At 43.6% G+C, this 27,840-nt stretch overlaps 1 protein-coding gene across 2 annotated transcripts in view; it reads left to right on the forward strand.

Annotated features, from left to right (window-relative positions):
• The window catches only part of SNX10 (sorting nexin 10), a 654,311-nt gene that overhangs the window by 574,390 nt on the left and 52,081 nt on the right, over positions 1-27,840 (forward strand). For both annotated transcript variants that reach the window (XM_044066784.1, XM_044066786.1), the window contains one exon: positions 27,691-27,777. In XM_044066784.1, the coding sequence (XP_043922719.1) occupies positions 27,691-27,777 (87 nt within the window). The remainder of the gene's footprint in view (positions 1-27,690; positions 27,778-27,840) is intronic.

Here is a 27,840-nt window from a genome sequence, read left to right on the forward strand (position 1 = left end):
ACACCACGGTCATGTGGTATATAAACAAGCAGGGGGGCATACTTTCTTACCCCCTTTGCAGACTAGCCATGGCAGACGAACTAAGTAGAAACCTCATGGATCCCCAAGAGTGGCAGCTGGATCCGCAAGTCTTCAGCATGATAACAAGGAAATGGGGATGCCCAGACATAGATCTATTTGCCTCCCCTCACAACTACCAACTACAGACATTCTGCAGAAGGATTCATCGCAGAAGGATTCATCACAGACCAGCATGGAAAGTGGACGCCCTGTCCTTCAGCTGGAAAAACCTATCAGTGTATGCCTTTCCCCCTCTGCATCTCCTCCCCAAGGTACTCCTAAAGGTCAGCCAGGAGAAGCCAAAGATGATACTGATTGCACTAGACTGGCCCCACTAGCACTGGTACCCAGTGTTAAGGAGCTTGTCTCAATGCCCAGCTTGGACCCTACCTCAAGTACCACATCTACTGTCCCAGCAAAACAGTCAGATCCTGCACAGCCAGCTCAAGACTTTAAACCTGGCAGCATGGCGGATAATATAGTCATACAAAACACACCTCTCAGCAAAGCTGTGATGGATGTCATTTTGGAAGCCAGAAGGCCTAGTACTAGAAAATCTTATGCTGGAAAATGGAAGAGATTCTGTGCTTGGAACCAGGCACAAGGAACAGATACAGCTGTGCCAAATATTACTTAGATTTTACAATACTTAACTGAGATGCTGGACAAAGGCCTATCTTTCTCATCTATTAAAATTCATGCCTCTGCTGTTTCGGCTCATTACAATGCAGAGCCACTAATCTGTTCTCATCCCTTATTAAAACAGTACCTCAGAGGAGCCACATATTTAAGGCCTCCAAGGAGATCACCAATGCTTGCATGGGACCTCAACTATGTCTTGGAAAAACTCACCCTGCCTCCTTTTGAACCAGCTGCTACTGCTGATTTAAAGTTTTTATCTTGGAAAACAGCTCTGCTCTTAGCAATAACTTCTGCAAGACGAGTTTCAGAGCTACAGGCACTCATGGCTGTAGAACCTTTTATCATTTTTTTTATCCGGACAGGGTCTCCCTGAGGACAAACCCAACATTTATACCTAAAGTGGTGTCCAGTGTGGCTCTTAACCAAACCATTCATCTGCCAACTTTTTATCCAAATCCACAGAACAAGGGGGAAAGAATTCTGCATTCTTTGGACGTACACAGACAGCTTAGATTCTACTTGGACAGAACCAAAGTTTTCAGAAAAACAGTGCAATTACTAGTGGCATATGCTGCAGGATCACAAGGAAAGGCTGTCTCAAAGCAGACTATTTCTAAATGGATAGGCCACTGCATTAATTTCTGCTACTTATACCATGGCAAGCCACTTCAGCAGCCTTTCTCAGAGGAGTACCAACCAAGGACATTTTAGAGGCAGCTACTTGGAGTTCAGTGCACACCTTTACAAAGCACCATCTGCCATTCTACTCTAAATCCAGGGCAGGCTTTGCCACTGCAGTTCTGCAGGGTCTCATAGCCGCTCCTAATGCTGTTTAGCTCCAGCCTCCCAACCATAGCTTTGGGAATCTACCCAAATGTAATGACTGCAGCAGTGAAACACGAAGAACATAGTACACTTACCATAAATGTAGATGTTGGAGTATATTCACTGTTGCAGTCCAGGTTACCCACCTGCCATCCCCCCTTTTTCTTCTGATGGAACCTATCTTTTCTTCTCTGATTTACACAACCTATGTGGTGTATTTGCTGGTGGATGAAGGTAAAGTTTATATTGCTGCATGTTATTTTATATATAGATATACATTTTGACTACCCTTTTTTGGGGGCACCTGACATCTGGGGCAAGAAAAACTAAAGAAAATGGCGTCGGCTGCTACTTTATACCCCCGACGACCTGACGTCAGGGAAGGGGCGACGACAGCCGATGCAGGACCCAAGACTTTGGAATTCAGGCCGACTGAGGGCAATCTTCCAGCAGGATTACCCACATGTAATGACTGCAACAGTGAATAACACTCTAACATCTGCATTTATGGTAAGTGTACACAACTACTATTTTCCTACCCCATGGCATCAGCGTAGAAATGAAGTTATTCCTAGGCCTTTAATGGTTGAACCATTATGTGCTACAAATCTGTCCAGTAAATTCCATGGATGTATCCCATATTATTCCTAGGGAGACGTCACCAAAACGTACTTTAACTTTATTTGATCTGTGGCTAACATCTTACAGTGCTTTATATTTAAAAAAAAAAAAAAAAAAAAAATTCCAGATAGGTAAGGAAATGAGACAAAGGGAAGTAAAATTGCAGTACTTTGGTTATTACATACTGTGATGCAGGAAGGAGCATTGGTAAATCGATACAACTGTTCAGTTAATCTGTCTGCAGGTTTTAACCCGGACTGACTGGGAAAAGTACGCCATAATCACTCCAGTACTATTTGTATCATTTGTGAAGCATAAAGATCATAAGTTCGACTAGGCAAGGTTTTACTGTGAAAAATCATTGACTGCAGTGGTCAAGGAGGGAGTTTGAGATCTGACGTACTTGCTCCGAGCTTTCCATGTATGTCTGTACCTAACTCTACAATGGCAATGGTTTCATGCAACAGTTTCCTTACTGGGGTGGTCAGTGTGTATGCACTGGGAGAGCTCCCACCTCTTTGCCTTTATTTGTCTTAATGTTACGATGTTGTAAGCATTCTCTTTGTTAATGGTGTAGATAGCATTGAGCCCATAAGCAGAGTAAGATCATGGGTGGTATTTATACAAAGAGATTTCGCAAAAGTGGGGAAAATCCTATACTCTTTACTGAGTGCCATAGGGTCTTTATCATTATGGTTGTTTATTGTATCATGCCACCCAGAGGACAGGATGGCACGTGTGGTTTTTTTTTTTTTTTTTACTGTAATTCATGGGTCTTTGAGTGGCTTTTGCAAAACACTAATTTTTCTTTGTTTTGTCCTTTGCACATTTACGTGGGTCTGCATCTGTATCCATAGTCTTGGAGTGATCCTTGGATGCTAGCTTTTGTAGGATGTGAGGGGGTATTTTGTCTGGGAACTGAAAACTTTACACAGAACTGGTATTGTACATTGAATAATAAACCAAGGGGTGGTCACTGGAGAAAGACACTCAAAAAATCAGAAAGACCAGGCCAATCACAAGCTTTGTACACTGTACACATGTTTTAATACGTTTTGTATGCAAATCTTTTTTTTTCCTGGTTTTTATCCTGTGCTCCCCAGAATTATAACACCTTTATTAAATTAACAAGACCTAGGCAAACATACGTTTATATAAAAGAAAACCATATTAACATATTCATCTGTGAACATATCACATATATTCTTTTATACAATTATCAATCCAAAATTACATCAGTTGCTCAATTCCTGCCTTCCCTTAAACCTCAGTCCTCCAAAACGCTGTTCTGCAAGTATTGGCACAATTTCATTTTTCTACATAATTTGCTGCTACCCTTTTTAAAGATCCTACTCCCAGTTGTATCTCGTTACTGTACTCACTACTACACACACAGTTGGTTTAGACTTTGATTTTCATTTTCTAGAAGTTGCTTTTTTTTTTTGACCGAATTAAACTTAAGGCCTTGCTTTGTCTAGGCACTTCATATCCTGTAACCCAGCACAAAAAATAATGGTCCTTAGTTGTACCCATTTGCTCACCCAATATTTGACAAGAGTACCTCTTCCATCTAACTGATGGAAAAATCTTTGGTGTCTGCTTGGGGTATTGAATTACATATGCAAGCAAACATTTCCAAGCAGAAAGCCTAAATCTTCTAGACTTTGCATATTTGGGAGCCATACATATTTTCTCCCATTGTTTCCTTGTGACTCGCTTACCCAGTCTCTCTCCCGTTTTTTTTCTAACCTCCTGTAGTTATCATGCAATATTTTATACCCCCTACTAATTATCCCTTAAATAGCAGCTTCTTTTCTAGATTCAGCTAAAAATTACCAGAGCAGATCTTTCATTTAGGATTTCCCTATCCCTTTCTCTCTGCCTATTCTCTATCAATCCCTGATAGGGAAGGCAGTCTCTAGCCTGCAGTCTAAATGTCTTCTTGGCTCTCCCCTATTACTTTATCTCTCTGTCTAGTGATTTGTACCCAATACCATGGTTCCTTTGCCAGTTTTCTGTAGTAAATTCTAGACCCCTCTTGCCTATTCTCTGTACCTTGCCTATTGGCAGAATCTCCTCCTCACCTTATTTCCATTATCGTGTTGGATTACTTCTTAAAATAGTTTCTGCTACTTTATGAATGCAATATTCTTTATTGCTGCTGTTCTCTTTAGGGATCTGTATCCAAAATCCCACTCTTTATTCCTTGATTAATCCCCCCCCCCCATTTCTTCAGCCCTTTCTAGTATGAATTGTAGTTTTATGTCGGCCCATAGTTTACTCCTATAGACATAAGTCTTCATTAATTTTATATTCTGAAAAGACTGGAAACTGTCTCAGAATATTCTACAACACTGATGTCCTTTTCTGGTTTTATCAAGTACAGAATGTCTGCAAATAAAGCTAACTTTTCCTGATTACCATACCCCTTATATGCTTGTTTTTGGAGTCCCTTATTTTGTTTGCCAGTGGCTTTAAATGTAATGCATATAAATTGGAAAGTGGACACCCATGCCTGGTTCTTCTCTTCAAGCACAAGTTGTCAGAGGAGCCCTCTTTTTTTTTTTTTTTTGCTTGGGTTCATACGATCATAGGGAGGTTACTAGGCTTAACGGCCCCAGGGCCCTTACAAGCCAAGCCAAGTTCAACCTGTCTTCCCAAATTAGCACCTATAGCCCCTGTCCAAGTGGGGCACAGGTGGAATCCCTAGGGTGAATTTTTGGTTACCCATCAGGCATCCAAACTGCGCTTAAATAGGCCAACAAGAGGCTTTATTTAACATGACTTGGAAGCTTGTTCCAAAGGTGGGGCAATCTCTGAGACAAGTCCGTCTCTCCAACAAGTTCTATTGATGTCGCATACCTGGTTGAGGTCCTTTGAGCGAGTGACCAGTGTGCCATTTGACTTGCGAATGTGCAACATTTCCATCAAAGCTGGGTCAGAGATCACTCTGTATGCAAAGCACAGGTCACTTCTGAGCAGTCAGTATGATGCAGAGTAGAGTGACAATGATTTCAGTCTGTCCACATAAGGTAGATCTTGAAGACCCTGAATTCTCTTTGCAAGGTACCTTTGTGGTCTCTCCAGCTGCTGCAGGCGTTTGGGAAAAAAAAATGTACCAAAGGGAGCATTGTACTCCGATGTTCGTGTTTCACTGTTGCAGTCATCACACTTATGGTTATCCTGCCAGGGGTAGCCCTCATTCGGCCCGAATACCAGAGGCTTAGTATTTCTGTGTCGGTTGCTGTCGCTCCAGGACTGACGCCAGGTTGTTAGTGGTATAAAATCAGGCAGCCGACACCATTACATCAGTCTTTCTTGCCAAGGAGCCCAAAGCAGAAGCAGTTTGTACAAGTGCTGGTTGGCCGCTACCAGAGTTTCATTTCTGAATTGAAGTTGAAGTCTACCCTGTTGGGAATCCTTTTTTCTTGCTCTAACCGATGTCAGAAAAAGTTAACAAATGTCTCACCTGTGGAAAGCAAATACCACACAGAGACTTCTATTCTTACTGCGTCACCTGTTTAGGCCCAGACTTCAATGTACCTCGCTATCACTTATGTGCTTTGTTCAGTGCCAGAACTATACATTGTCTGGCCCTTATTGTAGCTAAATATTTTCGCTCTCGATCTCCATATTCTGATATGGCTTCGGTAAGCCATCCATCTAGCGATCTTCCATAAAAACGTAAGGATAAAGACAGACTGCACAGGTCCAAAACTGCAGACTATGCTTCCGTTAAGCTAGTCGTCAGTTCACTGGTCCTCAGTGATGTGCGTTTGCAGCCCCTGATGCCCACTTCTGTGGATTCGCAGGCCGCTACCGAGACCCGTTCAGAGTCTGGTATGCTGCGAGACACTCTAAGGATCCTGCAAATGTCTCTACCTTGGATGGGTCCAGAGCCAATGAGCAGGCACTGGCTTCCGGGGAAGATGTTCATCGTGTTTCACTGTTGCAGTCATCACATTTGGGTTATCTGCTTGCAGTAGCCCTCAGTCGGCCTGATTATCCAAGTCTTGGGTCCTGTGTCGGTTGCGGTCTCATCTTCTGTGACGTCAGGTAGTCGGGGGTATAAAGCATGCAGCCGATGCCATTAAATCAGTCTTTCTTGCCGTGCGGTGCCCAAAGCAGAAGCAGTTTGCAAGTACCAGTCGGCCGACTCCTGAAATTTCTGTTTTCAAGTTTCAGAACAGAAGTCTTCAGCTAAAGCTAAGTACCCCATTTGGGGAAACTTTTTTTCTTGCTCTAAACCGATGTCAGTAAAAGTCAATTGTATTACTTGTGGAAAGCAAATACCTCAAAGATTTTCATTCGTACTGTATTCCTTGCCTAGGCCTTGACCACGACGTTGGTTATGTGCCTTATTTAAGCAACAAACTATTTGTCTGTATATTTTCACTTCTAAATATTTTGGTGCTCTGTTCGGTTATCCAGATATGTCTTCGGTAAACCATCAGACTACCAACATTCCGAAAAAACACAAAGATAAAGACAGAGAGGCTGCCTAGGTCCAAAGCTGCTGACGATGCTTCTAAGCCAGTTGCCAGTTCACCGGTACTCAGTGAGGCACTTTCGCAGCCCCTGATACCTGCCACTTCAGATTCGTAGGCCTCTACTGAGACCCATTCAGAGTCCGGTATGCCGCGAGATGCTTCAACTGTGGAACCTGCGGATGTCTCTATGTTGGATGGGTCCAGAGCTGCTGTGCAGGCACCGGCTTCTGAGGGTGTATTCAGGCCTACTGACTTGCATATTAAACTGCCATCTTCTTCTTCAAGGCCTAAAACTCGAACCATGCCTAGCAAACCGACGCCCAGACCACATGGTCAGGTCCCTATGTCTAAAAAACAAATAAGAATGGCTGAAGACCTTGTTACTTCACTCGGGGGAAGCCAACCTTCCCCCTCTAAGAGACCTAGGACTAAATTTGCTTAGGACACTTCTGACCAGGATTCTGAAATTTGTTTCCTCTGATCAGGATTTACCCTCATCTACTTATGAGGATTCTGATGCATAGGACTCTATTCCATCTGCCCCCCCCCCCCCCCCCAAGAGGATTTCTCTTTTGGTGAAACCTTGCATACTCTTAAGGAGCATTTTCTTTGGGAAAGCCAGGATTACTCGGATTCTAAAAAGAGGCTTAGGGATTTCTTACTCCTGCCCCAGCTCAGGCCTTTAGCTATCACTCCTGTACTAGACATTGTTGTTGATGCCTTTTCGGAATCTAGCTTGGCCTCTGACTCTTTAACTCTTGCTCCCAGAAAACCTGATAGATGTCCTTCAAGGATGCATCTGCAGTCGTAACAAATGGGTTGTCCTGTCGTCAGGCAGCCCTTCGGTCGGCCGGATTCCAAAGTCTGGGTCCGGCTTCGGCTGATGTCGCACTTCACCCGACGTCATCTCTGCTGGTCTTCGGGTATAAAGGCATCAGCCGACGCCATTTTCCTCAGTCTTTCTTGCCGCGTGGCGCCCGAAGCAGAAGCTGTTCGCAAGTGCCGGTCGGTCAGATCCAGAGATTACTACTACCGAATACTACTTCGAAGACTTCTAAAAGCTAAGTACCCTGTTGGGGACTCTTTCTTGCCTCAGCCGATGTCAGAAAAAGTAAATAACTGTTTAACTTGTGGGAAACAAATACCTCATAAAGATTTCCACTCTTACTGCCTACCTTGCTTAAGCCCAGACCACGACGTAGCAGCCTGTTTAGCCTGTGCTTCCTTCAACCGACGAACGCTTAGGCGTCGGTCGGAGTTTGCTGAACAGTTTTTCGGCTCAGATTTTGCGTACATTATGCCGTCGGATCCTCCGACTACCCAAATTGTTAAAAAACGCAAAGAAAAAGACCGACACTCGCGGTCCGCGGTTTCAGCCGAAACCACGGTTAAGCAAACCGCGAGTGTCTCTGTTTCGGCCGAAACTGAGAAAACAGGTCAATCTTCAGCCGAATCCATGACTACTACTGAGGCTCCTGTTACCTTAGTTGAATCGGCCTCTGAAGTTTTGCCTACTACTGTGGTTCCTAGTGAATTATCAGACACCATCCCTTTGGATGTCTCTACCCCAGCACGTGGTGCTGCTAGGCCTCCTGCAGCCATTTCTATTAAGGCCTTTGCCAGGGCTAAGGCAGCCAAAGCTGTTAAATCAGTGCCTGCTAAGCCCCCCTCACACAGGCCCACTTCTAGTTCACAAATGCTTACTCTGGCAGAGGATTTAATATCCTTAATTAGGGGATCCCAATCTCACCCAGACAGGGCCTCTCAGCCTCCAGAAAAGAGACCTAGAGCAGAGCCCCCCGAGCCAGTGTCCTCTGATTCTTCGGATGACTCAGACATTACAGATCAGCCAGAGGCTCCTTTTTCTACTTATGAAGATTCCGATGCTGAAGAATCCATTCCTTCTGCCTCTCCACCAGAGGAATTTTCCTTTGGAGAAACCTTACATGCCATGAGAGAACAATTCCAATGGCAGGGACAAGATTACTCAGATTCAAGAAAAAGGCTTAGGACCTTTCTGCACTTACCACAACATAGGCCCTTAGCTATACCTCCAGTTCTGCCTGTTGTGGATGATGCATTTAATGATGTTTGCACTGCTCCTGATACTTTACCTCCAGCCCCTGCCAAACCAGATAGATTTTACAGGGTGCCAGACACTCATCACCACCTATACAAGGCCCCTCTTGCAGATCCTGAGACTATATCCCAGGGGCCTAAGGCAGTAGCCTCGACCTCAGCAAAAAACCCTCTCCCTTCTGAAAGGGAATCCAGGTCCTTAGAGAGATGGGGGAAAAAAGTTTACGCCTCAGCTACTCTCTCAGCTAGAGCTTTAAACTGTCAGTTTCATATGATCCAATACCAAGAGTTTATGCTTGATCAGTTAACTAAGAAGCTGTCCTCTGATGACTCCTTAGATAAGAAATATGTTTTAGAAATGGTGAATAACATTCAGCAGGTTAGTAACCATTCCTTAAAATGTGGCTGTGATGCACTGGAGGCTTCATTTAGATCAGCCATGACTGGCACAGTGATAAGAAGGCATGCATGGTTGAAAGAACAGGTCTTGCCGGATCATGTTAAAGCAAAGCTGTTAGATGCTCCTATGGATAAGGCCAGTCTATTTGGTACCCCTGCTCAGCAAGTAATGAAGAAAATGGAAGAGAAGGCAAAATCTGTACAAACAGTTAAGGATTTCTTACAGGTTCAGCCCCCAAGGTTTAGCAGGAACTGGCCTGCCAAAAATTGGTCCTTTCCAGACTCCTCAAAATCTGAGGCAGGAATAGACGCTCTAGAGGCAGAAATCAATCCAGAGGAGGTGCCTACAGAGGATGCCAGTGGCAAGGCAATAACCAGCGAGGCACAGACACAACCACTGCCACTACAACAGGACAATCACAGTGACTTGGCTCTGACACCGCCTACCAGGGAGCAAATAGCAGCACCTTTAGGCGGAAAGTTAGCCTTATTTTCAAAAAATTGGCACTATATCACAAAAGACAAGTGGATTTTGCAAACCATAGACCAAGGCTACAGGTTCCACTTCCACACCTTACCAGTAAAAAGAGGAATGCCAAACCTACCTCCAAATCAAAAAACAGAAGCTCTAAAGCAGATAGCTCAATTAACAAAGATGAGAGCTGTGGAAAGAGTACCAATAACAGAACAGGGCAAAGGATTCTACTCCAGACTCTTCCTAGTACCAAGAAAAGAGAAAAGTTGGAGACCTATTCTCGACCTGTCCGTCTTAAACACATTCATCACTGTCCCAAAATTCAAAATGCTGACCCTACAGCAACGTCTTCCCATGCTGGGCAAGGAGTGTTGGCTGGTAACTCTAGATCTCAAGGAGGCATACCTGCATGTCCCCATACGACCAAATTACAGAAGATACCTCAGATTTCTTGCAGGATCAGAGCATTATCAATTCTCAGCATTGCCCTTTGGCTTATCTACTGCGCCCAGAGTATTCACAAAATGCCTGGCATCAGTAATAGCTCATTGCAGGCTACAGGGAATCCAAATTTATCCATACCTGGACGACTGCCTGTTACAAGCGGACAACAAAAGCAAGCTGACAACAGATTTACAAAGAGTCATTTGCTTACTACAAGCCCTGGGATACACAGTCAATTTAAAAAAGTCAAGACTGATACCATCCCAGACAAGAACATTCTTGGGTGCGGAATTGGACACAGTAAAACAAATGGCATTCCTAACTGCAGAAAAACAAGAACAACTCCCTCTTTACTTCTTGGCATTAACAAAGCAGAACAAACTAACACCAAGAAAAGTACTGCAGGCCTTGGGCTTTATGGCATCATGCATAATCCTGGTACCCCATGCCAGACTGCATATGAGAAAGCTACAGTGGTACCTAAAGAATTTATGGTCTCAACACAGGCACAGCTTAGAAACCGAAATTCCAATAATCCCATGCCTGAAACAAGAGTTCCTATGGTGGGCTCAAGCATGCCAGTCAAACCCAGGCTTGCCATTCCACAATTTTCAAGCAAGCCAAACCGTCACAACGGACACCTCAGACCTAGGCTGGGGGGCGCACATGCTGGACAAATGCATACAAGGATTGTGGACTCCAAACCAGCTGCACCTGCACATAAACCAAAAAGAAATGCTGGCAGTAAAACTAGCAATCCAGAAATTCAGACCATTCCTCAAAGAAGGCCATTTAATGATAAGGACAGACAACACCACAGTCATGTGGTACATCAACAAACAGGGAGGCACTCATTCATACCCACTATGCAGGATGACTCTGGACCTTTGGAATATGGCTCTGAGCTACAACATCCAGTTACAGGCAATATTTGTGCCGGGAAAAGAAAACACCCTAGCAGACATGTTAAGCAGAACCACCTCGGATGCTCACGAATGGATGCTACACCTGGACATCTTCAAGGCCATCACAAAGAAATGGGGAATGCCACAAATAGACCTATTCGCATCCCCACTCAATCACCAGCTCAAAAAATTCTGCACAAGGACATACCACCCACTTGCATGGAAGGTGGACTCTCTATCCTTCAGTTGGAAAGGCCTGACAGCATATGCATTTCCACCTCTTCCTTTGATGCACAAGGTACTACTGAAATTCAAAGAGGAACGTCCAAGGATAATTCTGATAGCTCCGAATTGGCCAAGACAACACTGGTATCCATTGCTGAGGAGCATGTCTCAGGGGAGAATGTGGTCATACCCCTGATGTCTTTGATGTTAACTCAGAACAACTACAACATCATGCACCCAAACCTAAAAACCTTGCAACTGACTGCCTGGAACATCACATAACAGCAACTAACCCAGACTTATCCCAAAGGGTTAAAGACATTATCCTTGAAGCCCGCAGACCTTCAACAAGAAGGAACTATGCAGGAAAATGGAAAAGGTTTGTCATTTGGAGTACTGAAAGAGGAAAAGATGTGTCTAACATAGATATTGCTAACATCCTGGAGTACTTGGCAGAGCTTCTACATACAGGCCTGTCCTATTCCTCCAAGATACATGCATCAGCTATTTCAGCAGAATACAGCTTCGATCCACCTGTCTTTTCGCATCCTCTTCTCAGGCAGTTCCTCAGAGGGATCAAGAATGTAAAACCTCCTAGGAAACCACCATTACCAGCATGGGACTTGAACTTTGTCCTAGAAAAATTGACACTCCCTCCATTTGAACCAGCAGCAACAGCAGATCTTCAACACCTATCATGGAAAACTGCTTTCCTACTGGCAATTACTTCAGCAAGGAGGGTTTCGGAACTACAGGCCTTAATGGCAGTACAACCCTTCCTAATCTTCCATCAAGATAGTGTCCATGAGAACTAATCCTACATTTATGCCTAAGGTGGTATCCAGAGTGTCTTTAAACCAGGCAATCCACCTACCTACCTTCTTTCCCAATCCACAGAACGGGGGAAAGACTGCTGCATACCTTGGATGTACATAGACAGCTACGCTACTACCTGGACAGAACCAAAGGTAACAGAAAAACTGACCAGCTTTTAGTAGCCTATGCAACAGGAAGGGAAGGAAAAGCAATTTCCAAACAGACAATCTCCAAATGGATAGGAAATTGCATAAGATTCTGTTACTCCTACCATGGAAAACCAATTCCACAGAACATAAGACCTCATTCTACAAGGGCTACAGCCACTACCACAGCTTTCTTACGTGGAGTGGCAACCAAGGACATTATTGAGGCGGCTACTTGGGACCTCCGTGCATACATTTGCCAAGCATTATAACTTACCTCTATACTCTAGATCCCGAGCAGGGTTTGCCACTGCTGTATTGCAAGGGATCCTAACTACACCATAATTTTTCTTCCTCCTCCCCTAGTTTGGCTATGGTATTCTACCCATTTGTTACGACTGCAGATGCATCCTTGAAGGACATAGTACAGTTTTGTACCTACCATAAATGTAGATGTCCGAATAGGATAGCATCTGCAGTCAGGATTACCCACCCTCCTTCCCCTCTGTGGAACTCCTAGGGTATTTACCCTCCTAATAGCTAGCTGGGGGGGAGTCTCTTATGGTGTATTTGTTTGTATATATGTACATACATGCTTATTTTTTGTGTTTGCCTTCTACTATTTTGGAAACATTGGCATTTATCCAAAATTTAGCTTTCCAAGTGGGCAACTGGCATCTGGGGCAAGAAACACTGAGGAAAATGGCGTCTGCTGATGCCTTTATACCCGAAGACCAGCAGAGGTGACGTCGGGTGAAGTGCGACATCAGCCGAAGCCGGACCCAGACTTTGGAATCCGGCCGACCGAAGGGCTGCCTGACGACAGGACAACCCATTTGTTATGACTGCAGATGCTATCCTATTCGGACATCTACATTTATGGTAGGTACAAAACTGTACTATATTAGGATTCCTGACTCTCACAAGTTCCTTTTTAAAATCCTACTGCGGATCCTGAGACCATTTCACAGGGACCCAAGGGCATTAAGGCTACTACTGCCAAAAATCCTACCCCCTCTGATAGAGACTCCAGGGTGCTGGATAAATGGGGTAAGAAGGTATACACTTCTGCAACCTTGGCCATTAGGGCCTTAAATTGCCAGTTTCATATGTTAAAGTATCAGCAGCATATTATTGGATTGCTTAAACAAAAAATGATTCCTGATTTGTGCTGAAAACAAGGATTTAAAGGATTTAATGCATTCTGCTGAACAGGTTGGAAAACATACTTTGCAATGTGGTTTTGATTCTCTAGAGGCATCTTGCAGGGCTGCTGTCACTGGGTCTGTACTTAGAAGGCATGCTTGGCTTAAGGAACAGTCCTTGCCAGATCATGTTAAAGCTAAATTGCTGAATACTCCCTTAAATCAGGACCGCCTGTTTGGCAACAAAGCAGAAGTTCTTAAAAAGATGGAGGAAAAAGCTGAATCTATGCAAACTGTTAAATATTTCCTACAAGTACAGCCTCCAAGATTTAGTAGACATTGGCCCTCTAAGAATTGGTCATTTCCTGCCTCTTCAGGCCTTCAGTCCAAACCTGGAACCAGCAGAACACCCCAGCCTTCAGTCCCAGGGTACGCACAGGACTAAGCAGTGGGGGGCTCCCACTTTCAAATAGGGGAGTAGTGAGACTCCTCCCTATGGTAAACTGTCTCGATGACTTAATTTTAAAACTTCCAAGCACTTCTCAACTGACTGCTCCTTTAGGGGGAAAGATTGCTCTGCAGGCAAAAAAACTGGGAACTCATTACCCAGGACAAATGGGTTTTAAATATAGTTTCCTAAGGATACAGGTTTCACTTCCACACTTTACCAACCTCAAACGGTTGGTCAGATCTACCCCCAAATCAGTGGGCAGAGGCTCAAAAACAAGTACTCTATCTTAAGCATAAATGCTATTCAAACTGTACCAGAAGAGGAAAAGGGACAAGATGTTCATCGTGTTTCACTATTGCAGTCATTACTCTTGGGTTATCCTGCTGGCAGGCTACCCACAGTCGGCCAGAATTCCAAAGTCTAGGAAAGGGACAAGGTTTCTACTTGAGACTTTTCCTGGTACCCAGAAAAGACCGCTCATGGCATCCTATCCTGGACCTTTCTATCTTAAACACCTTTTTGGTGATTCCAGAATTCAAGATGCTATCTCTTCACCAGTTACTGCCTATGCTAGGCAAAGATGCCTGGTTGGCAACACTGGATTTAAAGGAAGCCTACCTGCACATCCAAATCAGGGAATCTTGCAGAAGATATCTACGCTTCAAAGCAGGCTACATGCACTATCAGCTGTCTGTACTGCCCTTTTGCTTATCTACTGCACCCAGGGTATTCACAAAGTGCCTAGCTCCAGTCATTGCATTTTGCGGGCAAAGAAATATTCAAATATACCCATACCTGGATGATTGTCTAATTCAGGCAGAAAGCCGGTACATAGTTTTGAATCATCTGGCATTTGTACGAAAGGTGCTAACTTGTCTGGGGTACACCATAAACGAAAATAAATCACATCTGGTACCCTGTCAAATTATATTCCTGGGAGCAAGCTTGAACACAACTTCCCAGATGGCTTTCTTCACGCCAGAGAAATAAATTCATTTAACAACTTACTTCAAACTAATGGCCACAAAAACTATGCTGTCTGCAAGGAAAATACTGCAAGCCTTGGGGTTCATGGCCTCCTGCATTCTACTAATTCCATATGCAAGACTGCATATGAGGAAACTACAATGGTATCTAAAAAGCCTATCGTATCAATATTCTCAGGCTCTAGAAGCAATGATTCCTATCATACCTTGCCTATGGTTAGATTTCCTTTGGTGGGCCAAGGCCTGCCACCAAAACAGGGGACTACCATTCACTCTACCCCCTGCCACCCAAACCCTAACAGATGCATCAGACTATGCATGGGGGGGCTCACCTGGCAAGGAAGTGCATTCAGGGCAAATGGAACCAACGTCAAATGCACCTGCATATCAATCAAAAAGAAATGCTAGCTGTACAGAATGCTCGGACAGCCTTCAAGGACTGCATTCTTCCAGGACAATTAATGGTGAAGACGGACAACACCCCTGTTATGTGGTACATAAGCAGGGGGGTACCCATTCTTATCCCCCTCTTGCAGACTAGCCATGACTGTGAAACACAGCTTTGAGCTACCAAGTGCATCTACAGGCTCAATTCCTGCCAGGAAAACTAAATACACTGGCAGAAGAACTAAGCAGAAATCTCATGGACCCACTCTCTACTCATTCCATATGCCAGACTGCATATGACGAAACTACAGTGGTACATTAAAAGCCTTTGGTGTCTGCACACTCAGGACCTGGAAACTGTCATATCTATGATACGCTGTCCAAGGAAAGATTTTCTTTGGTGGGCAGAAGCATGCACCCCCAACAAGGGTCTTCCCTTCTCACAGCCCCACGCAGCCCAGACCCTAACCACAGATGCATCAGATTATGCCTGGGGTGCACACCTGGACGGCAGATGCATTCAGGGCCATTGGAGCCCAAATCAAATGCATTTGCACATCAACCAAAGAGATGCTAGCTGTTCAGCATGCTCTGACAGCTTTCAGACCCCCTACTCTCCCTGGGGCCTATAGTGATCGAAACAGACAACACCACAGTGATGTGGTATATCAAGCAGGGAGGAACTCGCTCTTCTCCTCTCTGCAGGCTCGCCATGACCCTTTGGCACACTGCTTCAGCCATGCAAATTCACCTGCTAGCACAATTCTTGCCAGGCTCCCAAAATTCTCTGGCAGACAACTTGAGCAGAAACCTGCTAGACCCACATGAGTGGCAGCTTAGACCACAGAACCTTCAACCTTGTAACCCAGACATGGGGCACACCGAAGGTGGACCTCTTTGCCTCACGCAACAATCACCAGCTCAGCAAATTATGCACCAGGGTACCTCACAGCAAGGCCTGGAAAGTGGATGCTCTATCCTTCCAATGGGTAAACCTATCTATCTATGCATTTTCCCCTCTACCACTAATTTCAAGGGTACTGGTCAAAATAAGGGAGGAAAAACCAAGGGCAATCTTGATTGCCCCAGACTGGCCATGCCAGCACTGGTACCCACTGCTGCGCAGCCTGTCACCCCTGCCACCATGGCACCTACTTCAGATCCCAACACTCCTGACCCAGAAGAATGGAGAATTCATGCATCCACAATTTCATACCCTGAACCTGGCAGCCTGCCTTATTCACTGACTACTCCTCCAGCTATCAGCCTAAGCAAACAAGTCCTGGATGTTGTACATGAGGCCAGATGCCCCAACACTAGAAAGTCGTATGCTGACAAGTGGAAAAGGTATTGCACCTGGATCCAGGCTAATGGAGCTGAAACAGCACAGCCCTCCCTACCTCTCATCCTGGATTACCTAGCAGACCTACTACACAAGTTTCAGAACTTCAAGCACTCATGGCTGTAGAGCCCTTCATCATTTTCCATGCTGATAAGGGTCTCCCTCATGACTAACCCAACTTTCATGCTTAAAGTGGTATTGAGTGTGGCTCTCAACCAGTCAATTCATTTGCCCACCTTTTTCCGTAACCCACAAAACAAGGGGGAAATAATTCTGCATTCTCTAGATGTGCACAGACAGCTCAGATTCTACCTGGATAGGACTAAATCTTTTAGAAAAACTGACCAATTGCTAGTCAGCTTTAGGGCAGAGGGCAAGGCCATATCCAAACAATTTCCAAATGGATAGCACACTGCATCCATTTCTGCTACAAGTGCCATGGGAAACCACCACCTAAGGGGGTCAGGACCATTCCACCAGGGCAACTTCCACCTCGGCAGCTTTTCTCTGAGGGGTACCTACCAGGGACATTCTGGAGGCTGCAGCATGGACTTCTGTTCATACCTTCAAGCATTATCACCTGCCTATCTTCTCCAAATCCAGGGCAGGCTTTGCAACCGCAGTCTTGCAGGGCATCCTAGCCATCCCCCACTCACTTATTACTAGTGTGTTGGGTACATTGTTTTGCCTTATGAGCTGTGGTTGATTGGCACACCGAGGTTGTAGGCTGTCTCATTTGGGTTGTGTTGGGGGGGGGGGAGTTGCTTGCGTTTCTGCTTTGGAGGTCTCTGTTGCTTAAGCAAGTTATTATTGAGAGCCTCCGCAAACGTTTTTGTGTTTCTATGTGTGGATTTTGGTGGTGTAGGTTTAGAGGGACTAGGTGATGAGTATGGTGTGGTGCAAGTGTTTACTTTCTCCTTTCGACTGTCTAGTCCAGTCTTGGCTGAAGAGAGCTTTGCTTCCAGTTTGGCTGTATAAGTGCATCTCTCACAGGTTGTAGTGTTGGGTGGTAGGAGGAGAGTCTGTGTACACGAGGCAAATTGCTGCATTGCCCTAAGATGCCCAGATTCATCAGGTAAACAGGAGAAAACACTGGGAGCTGACCCTTCATGCCTGGATAGGTGCTTATTTAAGTACTAAAAACTGTTTTCCTCTAGATAAGTGAGGAAAGTTGAGTGCTGTGGTAATTAGTAGCTTATTTAGTGCTTACGAGTTCTGAACAAGTGCTGAGCTCAAAGAAACGGATCTGAGTGCTAAAACTAAAAAACTGACTAGTTCTAAGGGAAAATCAGAAGAGCAGAAATTGTGTACACTTACCATAAATGTAGATGTTTGAGTGTATTCACTGTTGCAGTCCTGGTTTCCCACCCTCCATCCCCCTTGTCTGTCTCTCTCTCTCTCTCCCTCACTCCTACAGGGAATTTTTGGTATTTACTTTCTTCTGGTGGTGTTTTTCCACCATAACCTGTCTCCCTGTTTGGGGGCTCCTGACAGTTGGGGCAAGAAAAACTGATGTAATGGTGTCTGCTGCCTGATTTGATACCACCGACAACCGAACAGTCCTGGAGCCACAGCAACTGACTCAGAAATACTAACCCTGTGGTATTTGGGCCGACTTGAGGGCTACCCCTGGCAGGTAACCCAAGTGTGATGACTGCAACAATGAATGCACTCTGACATCTACATTTATGGTAAGTGTACACAACTGTACTTTATTGGCCTGATGAGGGATGAGTACAGGGTGGTTATAACCTTTTTTGTGGAGGCAATGCCCATACTTCTAAGTTTTGAGATTAGCAGTATAAAATGCCCTTCTTACCACTGTGGAGACGTGATCAAAGTTAAGGTTGCTGTCAACCTGTGCCCAGATCTCTCACCACTGACTGTGTGCTTAGGGTATTGCTGTGGTAGTTTGTAGGAACATCACCCTTGCCGAAGGGGGTGATGCATTTTTTTGCATTAAGTTTAAGGCCATGACTTTAGCACCAGTCATTAGTCTGCGCAAGACCTTCTTGCAGGGTTTTGATATCCCTAGGGGTTTCAGTCATCACTCCCAGTTTGCAGTCATCAGCAAACTTTTTCAGCCACAGTCCTTTAGTTTTAGCCTGTACTTTGGAAAAGTAGAATCTGAACAGTAGGGGGTCTCAGAACTGATCCCTGTCGAGCACCACTGGTTACGGGTCTGCTGGAGTCCCATATTTTGACCGTATGAGCTCTTATCAGAGCGCCAGTTTGCAACCCCACCTGATAATGTATGGGTTGATACCCAGTTGGGTGAGTTTATCAGTGATACCCAAGTGGGGGATTGTCGAAGTCCTTGGCTAAGTCTAGGTAGGCCATATGTACAGATTTGCCCTAGTCTAGGGCTTTGGTGACTGTCCACCAGGTTTAACAGGCATGATCTCCCCTTGACAAAGCCAAACTGGGTGTGGTCGAGCATTTGGAGATTTCCTGTATCTTTATTAAGGTCAGTGTTTAGTTCCATGGTCTTGCAGATAAGGCTGGTCAGACTAATGGGTCTGTAGTTCCTGGGGTCTGTGGATGCACCCCCTTTGTGCAAAAGGATGACTGTAGCTGTTTTCAGTTCTACTGGGATGAAGCCATTGCTTAAGCTGTGATTGAAAAGTATGCTTAATGATGATGCTAATTTCTGTTTTAACCTCTGTAGGTCACAGCCCTGGATGTTGTCTGGTCCCATAGAGGCAGTGTTTTTGGCCTTTGAGAGGGCATTTAAGACCTGCTCCTTGGCAATATGGGGTGGGGGACAGGTGTTTAGGATGCTTTGGGGTATATGTGGTGAGGACAGTGGAGTGAAGTTTTCACTCAACCTGTCAGCCAACAAGTTCGCAATATCCATAGGTTCTGTGTATGTAGTACCATTAACTGAGTTCAGCAAAAATCTGGGCCTTACCTTTGAGGCTACGGATGTAAATAAAGAACGCCTTGTGGTTTTCCTTACTTAAGGAAACTAATTTGGATTCGTAGTTAGCTTTGGAGGGCTTCACTAGGAGTCTTAATTTGCTTTTTTAATTTGAGGAGGGAGTGTTTCTGGTTTTAAGACCGTTCCTTACTGCTCTTAGACAGCAATTTCTGTCTCCTATTGTATAGCCTGTTAATGGCAGTTGTCCACCAAGATCTTGCTTTGGTTCTATCAGGTACGGCAGAGTTGATACAATTGTACAGGTGCTTGTATAAAGCATTGGTATATAACTCAGCATAGGTGTCTGTTCCATCAGTTGGGGGGGGGGGGCTATGAAGCTATTTATGCCGTCATGTAAGAGGATGTAATTGGCCTTGGAGAAGTTTTTTAGTCTAGTTGTAACTAAGGTTGAGTTTTGTGTTGGTTCTAGCAAGACTGATTTATAGTCTGATCTCACCACGGATGGCCGCACACTTGGGGTGTGCAGCAGTCTCCCATGTTGGTGAGCACCAGGTCCAGGATGTTTGAGCCCCTTGTGGGTGTGTTGACCAGCTCATCCAGGGCATTGGAGTTAAAAGTCCAGGAACCTTTGGGCAAGTGAGTTAGAACCCACATAATTTACCCAGTGTATGGATGGGTAATTAGTCACTCAAAACCAGGGTGTTTGGTTGTGTCTTGGTTGACTCGAGTAGATCCAAGTAGGTTGAGTGGATGTCCTGATTCATGGAGGTGGTCCTATAGCTGGCAATGACCTGAAGATCCCCTCAGCAAGTGTTTCATCCTGTCTTGGCCAACCTCCAATCAACCCAAGGCTGTCTCGTTGCCCTGCACTGAGAGACCCTGCATCAGTGGAACACTAAAGTGCTTTCAGTTATGCTAGTGTATGTTAGAGTTGAATTTAATCTGTCCTCTAAACTGAAGACTTCCCCTTTCACTGCACTTGTGCACACTGCTGCCCCCCCCCCCCCCCCATTTTTCTATTGCTATTGTACTCCCAGGTCAATTACTTAAAACCACTTTCTCTTGGAAAAAGTTTAACTATGTACCTCATACCTCTCAACCTCTTAATGCAAAAAAATCTGGACAAAGCTTGACAAAATGGGGGTACAAATAGGGACATATTTTAAATATTGCTCTTATAAACTTAGAAAGTTGATAGAGTAACAGGATTTGTTTTAATGTACATTTTCTGAAGGATTTGAAGTCTGAAACTCAAATGCATGGCATTATTTAGTGACTACAATCCTGAGAACATCCCAATGTTTTTCCAGGAAAAAAAGGAACGGGCCAAAAATCTGGACGTTCTGCAAAAAGCTGTACAGTTGAGGTATGATGTACCCTGCAGCCCATACTTCACTTGTTTTTCCCTGTAGAAGTGGTGGTCCTTTTCACTACACTGTACTAGATTAGTAGCATAAGATGTGTAGTTATTAGGAAGATACTACACTACACTGAACTGGAATTGACTTAGCTTGATTTTCCCGTTTTCTTTTTAGCAGCTGGCCTAGTCCAGTTTTTCTGACTCACAACCTTGTATTTGTATCTACCCCCTCCCCATCTTGAACCTGCACACCTCCCTACCACTCCTGCTTACAGAGGTATCAAAAAACCTGATATAGAAAGGCACCATCTTTTGACTTAGCTTTTCTGCCTTGCTTCATATGAATCTCCAGTAGTGTGCTCGCATTTAAGTACTACCTGGTATTGTTTTTGTTTGTGATTGTCATTGCTGTTTTTGTAAAGTTCATCCTAAGGGGGTCCTGCAGTGCTTCTGTAACCACTCTGCCTCCCCAAGAACTAACTTTAAACATGTATGTACCCTATTGTAAAATAAAACTATATCCTATACCTACCACTGGTGTATATTAACCCTGCATGCATTCGCTAGCAGTCGACCATGGATTTTATCTCCCTTTACTCTCCTCGGCTCTTTCTCCCTCCTCTGAGTGCTCATAGCTTGCCATTGTACTTACTCAGGCCCACCAGGTGGCATTGTTCAACCACTGCCTGTCTTTTAATACAAGCCAAAAGTACTGTAACTGTTCTATTAATTTACCACTGCCCTGTTTTAGCCCTATTAATACTTAGTATATTTACTAAGCTGCTACTACCCTGTTTTCAGCGCCTATCCCCTGTCAACCTTCTGCATCCTTCTAATTTTACACACAGTTCCTTATGCCAGTGCTTCTTTACCTCCAAGATAGTTCTCAGCTTCACTGATAACTTTGCACTGGCTTTCTTCCTTCTCCTTGGCTCTACCCTCCAATTCCCACCTGCCCCCACTAATCCTAATTTTATTTCAACCACTCCCCACCCACTCGAGACAACCATCCAGTCAAAGCCTTCCCCTCTTTACCCCTCCTCCTTTCACCCACAGTAATTAAATACATCACTAATTAAGTAAATCACTCTTTCACTACCCCCTCACCCCATAGCTCTTCTCTCCAACTACAAATCCTCCCATATTAAACTACCTTTTTCTAACCATGCTTTCCTTACTGTTCCTAACACTCCAAACCCCCATCTCCCTCCTACTACTCCTAATAACTTTATACCATCCCAGCAACTATACCTCTAATTAGCTTCCCCTCTCTACTCCTTACCATACTCCCAGACAAAACCATCTCCTCCCTCACACAAATAATCATTGCTTTTCCATCTCCTCCTCTGTTTCAGCTCAACCCTCTACACCTTTGTAATCCTAAAATTATTTCCACTACTGCTAAGATACTTTTTAAACAAATACTAGACCATCCAGAATACCTAAATCCAAACCAAAACACACTAAAATAACTTCCTTCAATAATCTCGTCTTAGCTGGAGACAGTCACTCCAACCCCGGACCTAACCCACCCACAAATAATTACCCTCCCCCTTCCTCTAATCTTTCATCCCCCTACAGTACTCTTAAAATTTTCACACAAATGTCCAGAGTCTCAACAACAAAGCACATCAGTTTCAAGCATGGCTGTCATAACCAACCTGACATTGTAGCCATCTCTGAAACTTGGCTCAACCCCCACATCTCTGACTCTGAAATCCTACCCTCTGGATTTCACACTCTTAGATTTGACTGCCGAAAGAAAAAAGGCAGAGGTATTGGATTAATCTATTCCAATCTACTTGCCTTAATTCTCCTACCAAACCCCATTCCTAAACCGAATTAACAGTTGGTCTTTTAAAATGAATAATCACAAAGCCTCTGTGTCATCGCCCTTTTTATCCCACCCAGAAATAACGTCTCAACCCTTGAAGACATACTCCAATGGGCCTCAGCTGAAATTAACCTTGAAACTTGCATACTAGGAGATGTAAACATTGACTGGAATTAAAATCAAGTGCCCCATACCCTCCGTGTACATTAACCTCTAACTTTACTCAAGTAACCCACTCCATCACCAGACCCAATAAAACAAATCCCCCAGGATCCACTCTTGACTGGATCTTAGTCACCCATCCAAACAAAATTACAAACTTTGGCACCATCCCTGACTCTTGGTGACCACCTCCCAGCTTTCATTTACCGTGCAACCACCTCCCATCAACACCAACATCAATATATTCAGACCGGCAACCTTAGTAAATTTGATCCCAAAACCTTCTCTAACCATCTCCAACAAATGAATTGGAACATTCTAAAAACCCTTCCACTCGATAACGCCATAGACCACTTTAATTCTACTTTCCTCAACGCTCTAAATTCCCTCGCTCCACCAAGGAACAAAGAATAAAAACTAACTGCCCCTTGGCTAACCAATGAAACAAAGCAAATTATGCATCAGAGACGAATCCTGGAAACTTTATCAAAATAATAAACTTCCTGAAACCCTTCTCCAATATACACAACTCCGTAACTTTGCAAAAAAAATCTTCAAAGACAAAAAAAATCCCACTACACTAAGCTCCAGTCCAACTATCCCCAAAACCCTAGGCTTTTTTGGAACTCCATAAACTCGCTCCTCATCCCAGGCTCCAAAAATAACCCAGTTTGGACCAAAGTAAATCTGACCTCCAATTAGCCTCACTATTCAACTCTTTCTTTCAGTATCTGACCTAACGAAAACTTTTCCCACATTCCACCTCATCTAAGTCCCCAAATAATCCCCCCCCCCATGTTTGAGCTTAAACCTGTCTCCACTAACTCCATAAAAAGACTTCTATCCAAACTTAAACCCTGCTCCAATGCACCTGACAACATCCCCTCTTCCTTTCTCAAGTCTGCTGCCGATGGTATAGCTCTCCCAATTAGTATCCTAATTAACAGATCTATAAAGGAATCCTATGTCTCTAAACTCTGGTGTTCCGCCTTTATTCTTCCTCTACACAAGGGAGGCAAAAACACTAACATTTCAAACTTCCGCCCTGTAGCTCTCTTCAATCTCCAAAATCCTAGAAAAATGCATCCACCTCCAACTTGTGCCTTTTCTGACTAAAAAACAACTTCTTACCCCTACCCAACTTGGCTTCCGACCAGGACATAGCACCATAACAGTTCTACTCTCATTCTTAGAAACTGTCAGTCAAGCCCGAGATTCTTGGAACTTGGTATCCACAGTGCTCCTAGATCTCTCTAAAGCATTTGATACTGTTTCCCATAAGCACCTTCTAAGTCCCCCCTCAAACCTAAATCTCTCCCAAAATGCACTTTCCTGGTTCTCAAGCTATCCGTCAGATCTCAGGCTGTGAAATAGAAAAAAAGGCACCTCACCTTTCTTACCCACCCCTACCGGAGTACCACATCCTTGGACCAGTGCTGTTTAATATCTTTATCAATAGCTTTTACTCTGCTATTCCTAATGCCAAAGTCATCCAATATGCAGATGACTCTACACTTGTCTGCTCTGCCTCTAACCTCCCTGAACTGTCTAAAACGCAGACTGCCTTCTCAACTACTGAGATCTGGATGTGCCAAAATCACCTTTCTCTCGGTGCTAAGAAATCTAAACTACTACTGTTCACATCCTCAATCTTTCTCTTTTGATGAAATTCCTTCCAAGTCCTTAGCCAAAGCAACTCTGTGATCAGTTATTCCCTTTGCCAAACTACTCAGTGTAAACTATAGACAAACACCTAAAGTTTGATATCTATATTCAGCAAAATATAAAGAAAACTGACCAAAAACTAGGTATGCTGTACAAGAACAACCACTTCCTCTCTACTTCTACCAGGCATACTCTGGCCTCCCCTTACTTCCTTCCCTCCCTTCTGTACGGCACCCCACTGCTAACTAACATATCCTCTTCCATCACTTTCAAACTTGAAAGCTGTTACAACAAAATTTCTAAATTTGCCACCAAAGCCAAACATTCCACTCATCACTGTTTCCCTTCAATCCCTCAACTGGTTAGAATTCACAAATTACCTGGACTTCCTCAAGCTCACTACAGCACATAGACTAATATTTAATCCAACCAAATGCTCCACTGTAACATCCTTCCCCCATACACCCCAAATAGAACTCTCAAATCTGAACAAAACTTAATTACTGTCCACAAACCTAAACGTCTTGCTGGACAACTTCTCTCCTTCTCAAGTAAGAAATGGAACTCTTTCCCTTCCACATGAAGGACAATGTCAAACACACCTTCAAAACTCAGCTTTACACCTACCTCTCCTCCAAATGAAAATGTAATTGCATTCTCCCTACCTAGAAGTGTTTAACAAAAGCCCTTGGGAGGGTATCCTCCTGAGTTCCTAAGCAACTTATGGCTGGCTATAACCTTCTATTGCTAATTCCCTTATGATCTCTCACACTCTGTAAATAGCTTTTGACTTTAATTGTGTGAATTTGTTAAAATGTATCTGCGCAATATTTTTCCACTATGGGAAATATTGCTCACACTTTGTGTTTGATATGTATTTGTACTTGTACTTTTATTTTTATTGGACTGCTATCTTTACTGTAACCTCTTTCATGGAGCTTTTATCCCCAGGCCTCCACTGAAAACGGGCTCTCTGGGCCCAGTGGACTTCCCTGGTAATCAAACTGGAAATAAATGAGGGCTCTTGCCTACAGTCAATTGCACCTGAAGTAATTCAAGGGAATCATGCTGTTTACCCAGTCTAGAGGTGTATTCATCTTTAATGAATATTGGTACACCACCTCCTTTAGTTCTTATGCCTTCAATTTGTGGTCTTAACTTGTGGAAGGAAATGTATCCTGGTATAGCTGAGGTGCTATCCACAGCCTTACACCAGGTTTCAGTGACTGCACAAATGTCAGCATCTTAAAGGGCGGGGAGTGCTTCCAGTGAGTGCAGTTTCTGGTTTAGACTTTCATCTGTCTTTCCCTTGTTGTATCAGGGACTGCAGATTCCCCAATTGCCATACTAATAAAATCCCAGCTTACACTGTTGAATGCTTTCTTTGCATCAAGACCCACCAACAGCAGTCTTTTTTTCTTACATCCTGCTTCCCTCTTGATAGTCATCTTTTCCATTGTCAAATATTTGCCTCCCTACCACAAAGCCACTGTCAGTTTTGGCAACATCTTTGCCATTTTTTTTTTAACCGTTATTGACAACAGTCATAGTTTAATACTAGAATGTGCCTATATAAAACTGGGTCTGATGGAGCCTTACTGTCTTTGGGTATTACATGCACCCCAGCTTTCTTCTAGGATGTTAGTGCTTTCCGTCTTTTTGATATACTATTAAAACCTTTCAGATCTTTCCCTTTCTTTCATCCTAGCTTCCCTCCTTTCACGGGAATACCATCCATTACTGGATACTTTTCTTCAGATTGATTATGTCACCGTTTTTGTCTTCTATCTTAATTGTTTAGTCTCCTCTTCCTCTAACCTTGGCATACTTAAGCCCTCCATATGTATTTCCATTTGTGCTTTTTCTTGATTTCTACATTCCAATGCCTTATAGAAATGTTCATAATTTCTGAAATACCTCTAATATCCTGAAATACCTGTAATACCGCTACAGGATCTCTTTTTTTACTTCTTGTAGGCATCCCAAGTTTGGCAACAACCCTTTTGACTTTCTGTTGCCTAATTTCTGCTAAAAGTCTGAGCTCTAGCGTTATCTCTCTGAACTAATGGATATTGTCCAGATACTCCCTTATTTTCTCTTTAGCGCTCTGCATCTGCACCTGTTCTGTGAGATTCCCCTTATTTTGTAATACTTTAACCTTTATCAGCCACTCTAAATAATTCTTGTTACCACTTTGCCAGATCTTACTTCTATCCTATTTTAAACTCCACTTTCATTTTATCCGACTCAATAGCTATAACTTCTATAGAAATCTGTCTTCCCTAGTAACTCAAATAATTTCCACTACCGATTCCTCAAATTACTGTTTTTAAAAGGTAGGTGGGGATGCTCCATTGTCTAATTTTTTCTTCATTACCCTGCATTTTTGTCTTTGCTGTTATTGGCACATGGTCTGAAATAGTTATTGGATTTGTTGAAACTTTTAGTTAAATGCATATGCGCCTGTAAAATATAATTGCTATCTAGACTAGTAGTTATTTTACCTTGGGGAATATGTAAACTGAGTTTCTATCACTGAATTTATCTTCCATAGCAAGTATTTTTATAAGTTTCTTCAGAAATCTACCCTCTCATATTTCCCTTGTAGGTTCTGCAGAGTTATCCTCACTGTTGCATGTCAAGTTATAGTCGCCACCTAAGTAATATTCCTTGCTGATTTTGTACACAAATTCTTGATAAATGTGCATTAAATTTATTAAAATGTTATAAATGAGCAGACACTGGAAAGGAACAGATGTGCTTTCCGTGTACAGTTTGATTTTATTCCCAATGAAGTGCTGTGAATCAGCCTTGTTCAGCTCCTACATGTTTTTTAAATGCATTCTCTCTTCAGTTGTTATAATGTTACAGCCTGACCAAATCTGTGCCAGGCTCTTGACTTTTTAGTTGCCTTGGAAGAGGGGATGTGCTACAGTTGTGCCTAAGACACTGTACCTTTGTTAGAGCAGCTATACCTGCTTAAATCTCAAGTTTAGTGCGTGAAGCGCGACAGTATAATGTGTAGTGAGCAGCATTTGAGAGGATATTTGTTTGACCTCAAAGAGCAGCCAGTGCTAATTCAAAGGAGGAATTTTCTTTTTGATTCTACGTTTTTGTAATCCTAAAAAGTTGTAGGAAATTCTGAGGGGTGTTTTTTTTCCTCTAGCCTTGTTGACTGATGTGATACAAAAATTCCGGTGTTTCTTCATGGCATGTGACTCACTTCCCCCTTAGGCAATGAATCTGTTATAAAAGGCTGTTCTCCTTTTTAAGGTTTGATTACTGTGCAGCCTGCAAAGCAAACTTGCTGTAGCGCATTGTTTTACTTAACCTTATCTTATGCCTCTACAGAGTTTATAAGTGTCTGGGTGCGTGACCCAAGAATACAGAAAGAGGATTTCTGGCATTCGTATCTGGATTATGAAATCTGCATTCATGTAAGTATGTCTTAAGTTTGCAGCAAAGTTTAAAGAAGTAACGAACAGCTGTTGTCTGCGTGT

Source organism: Protopterus annectens, chromosome 3.part1, assembly GCF_019279795.1.
Source record: "Protopterus annectens isolate FY-2018-M chromosome 3.part1, PAN1.0, whole genome shotgun sequence".
Classification (NCBI taxonomy): domain Eukaryota; kingdom Metazoa; phylum Chordata; order Ceratodontiformes; family Protopteridae; genus Protopterus; species Protopterus annectens.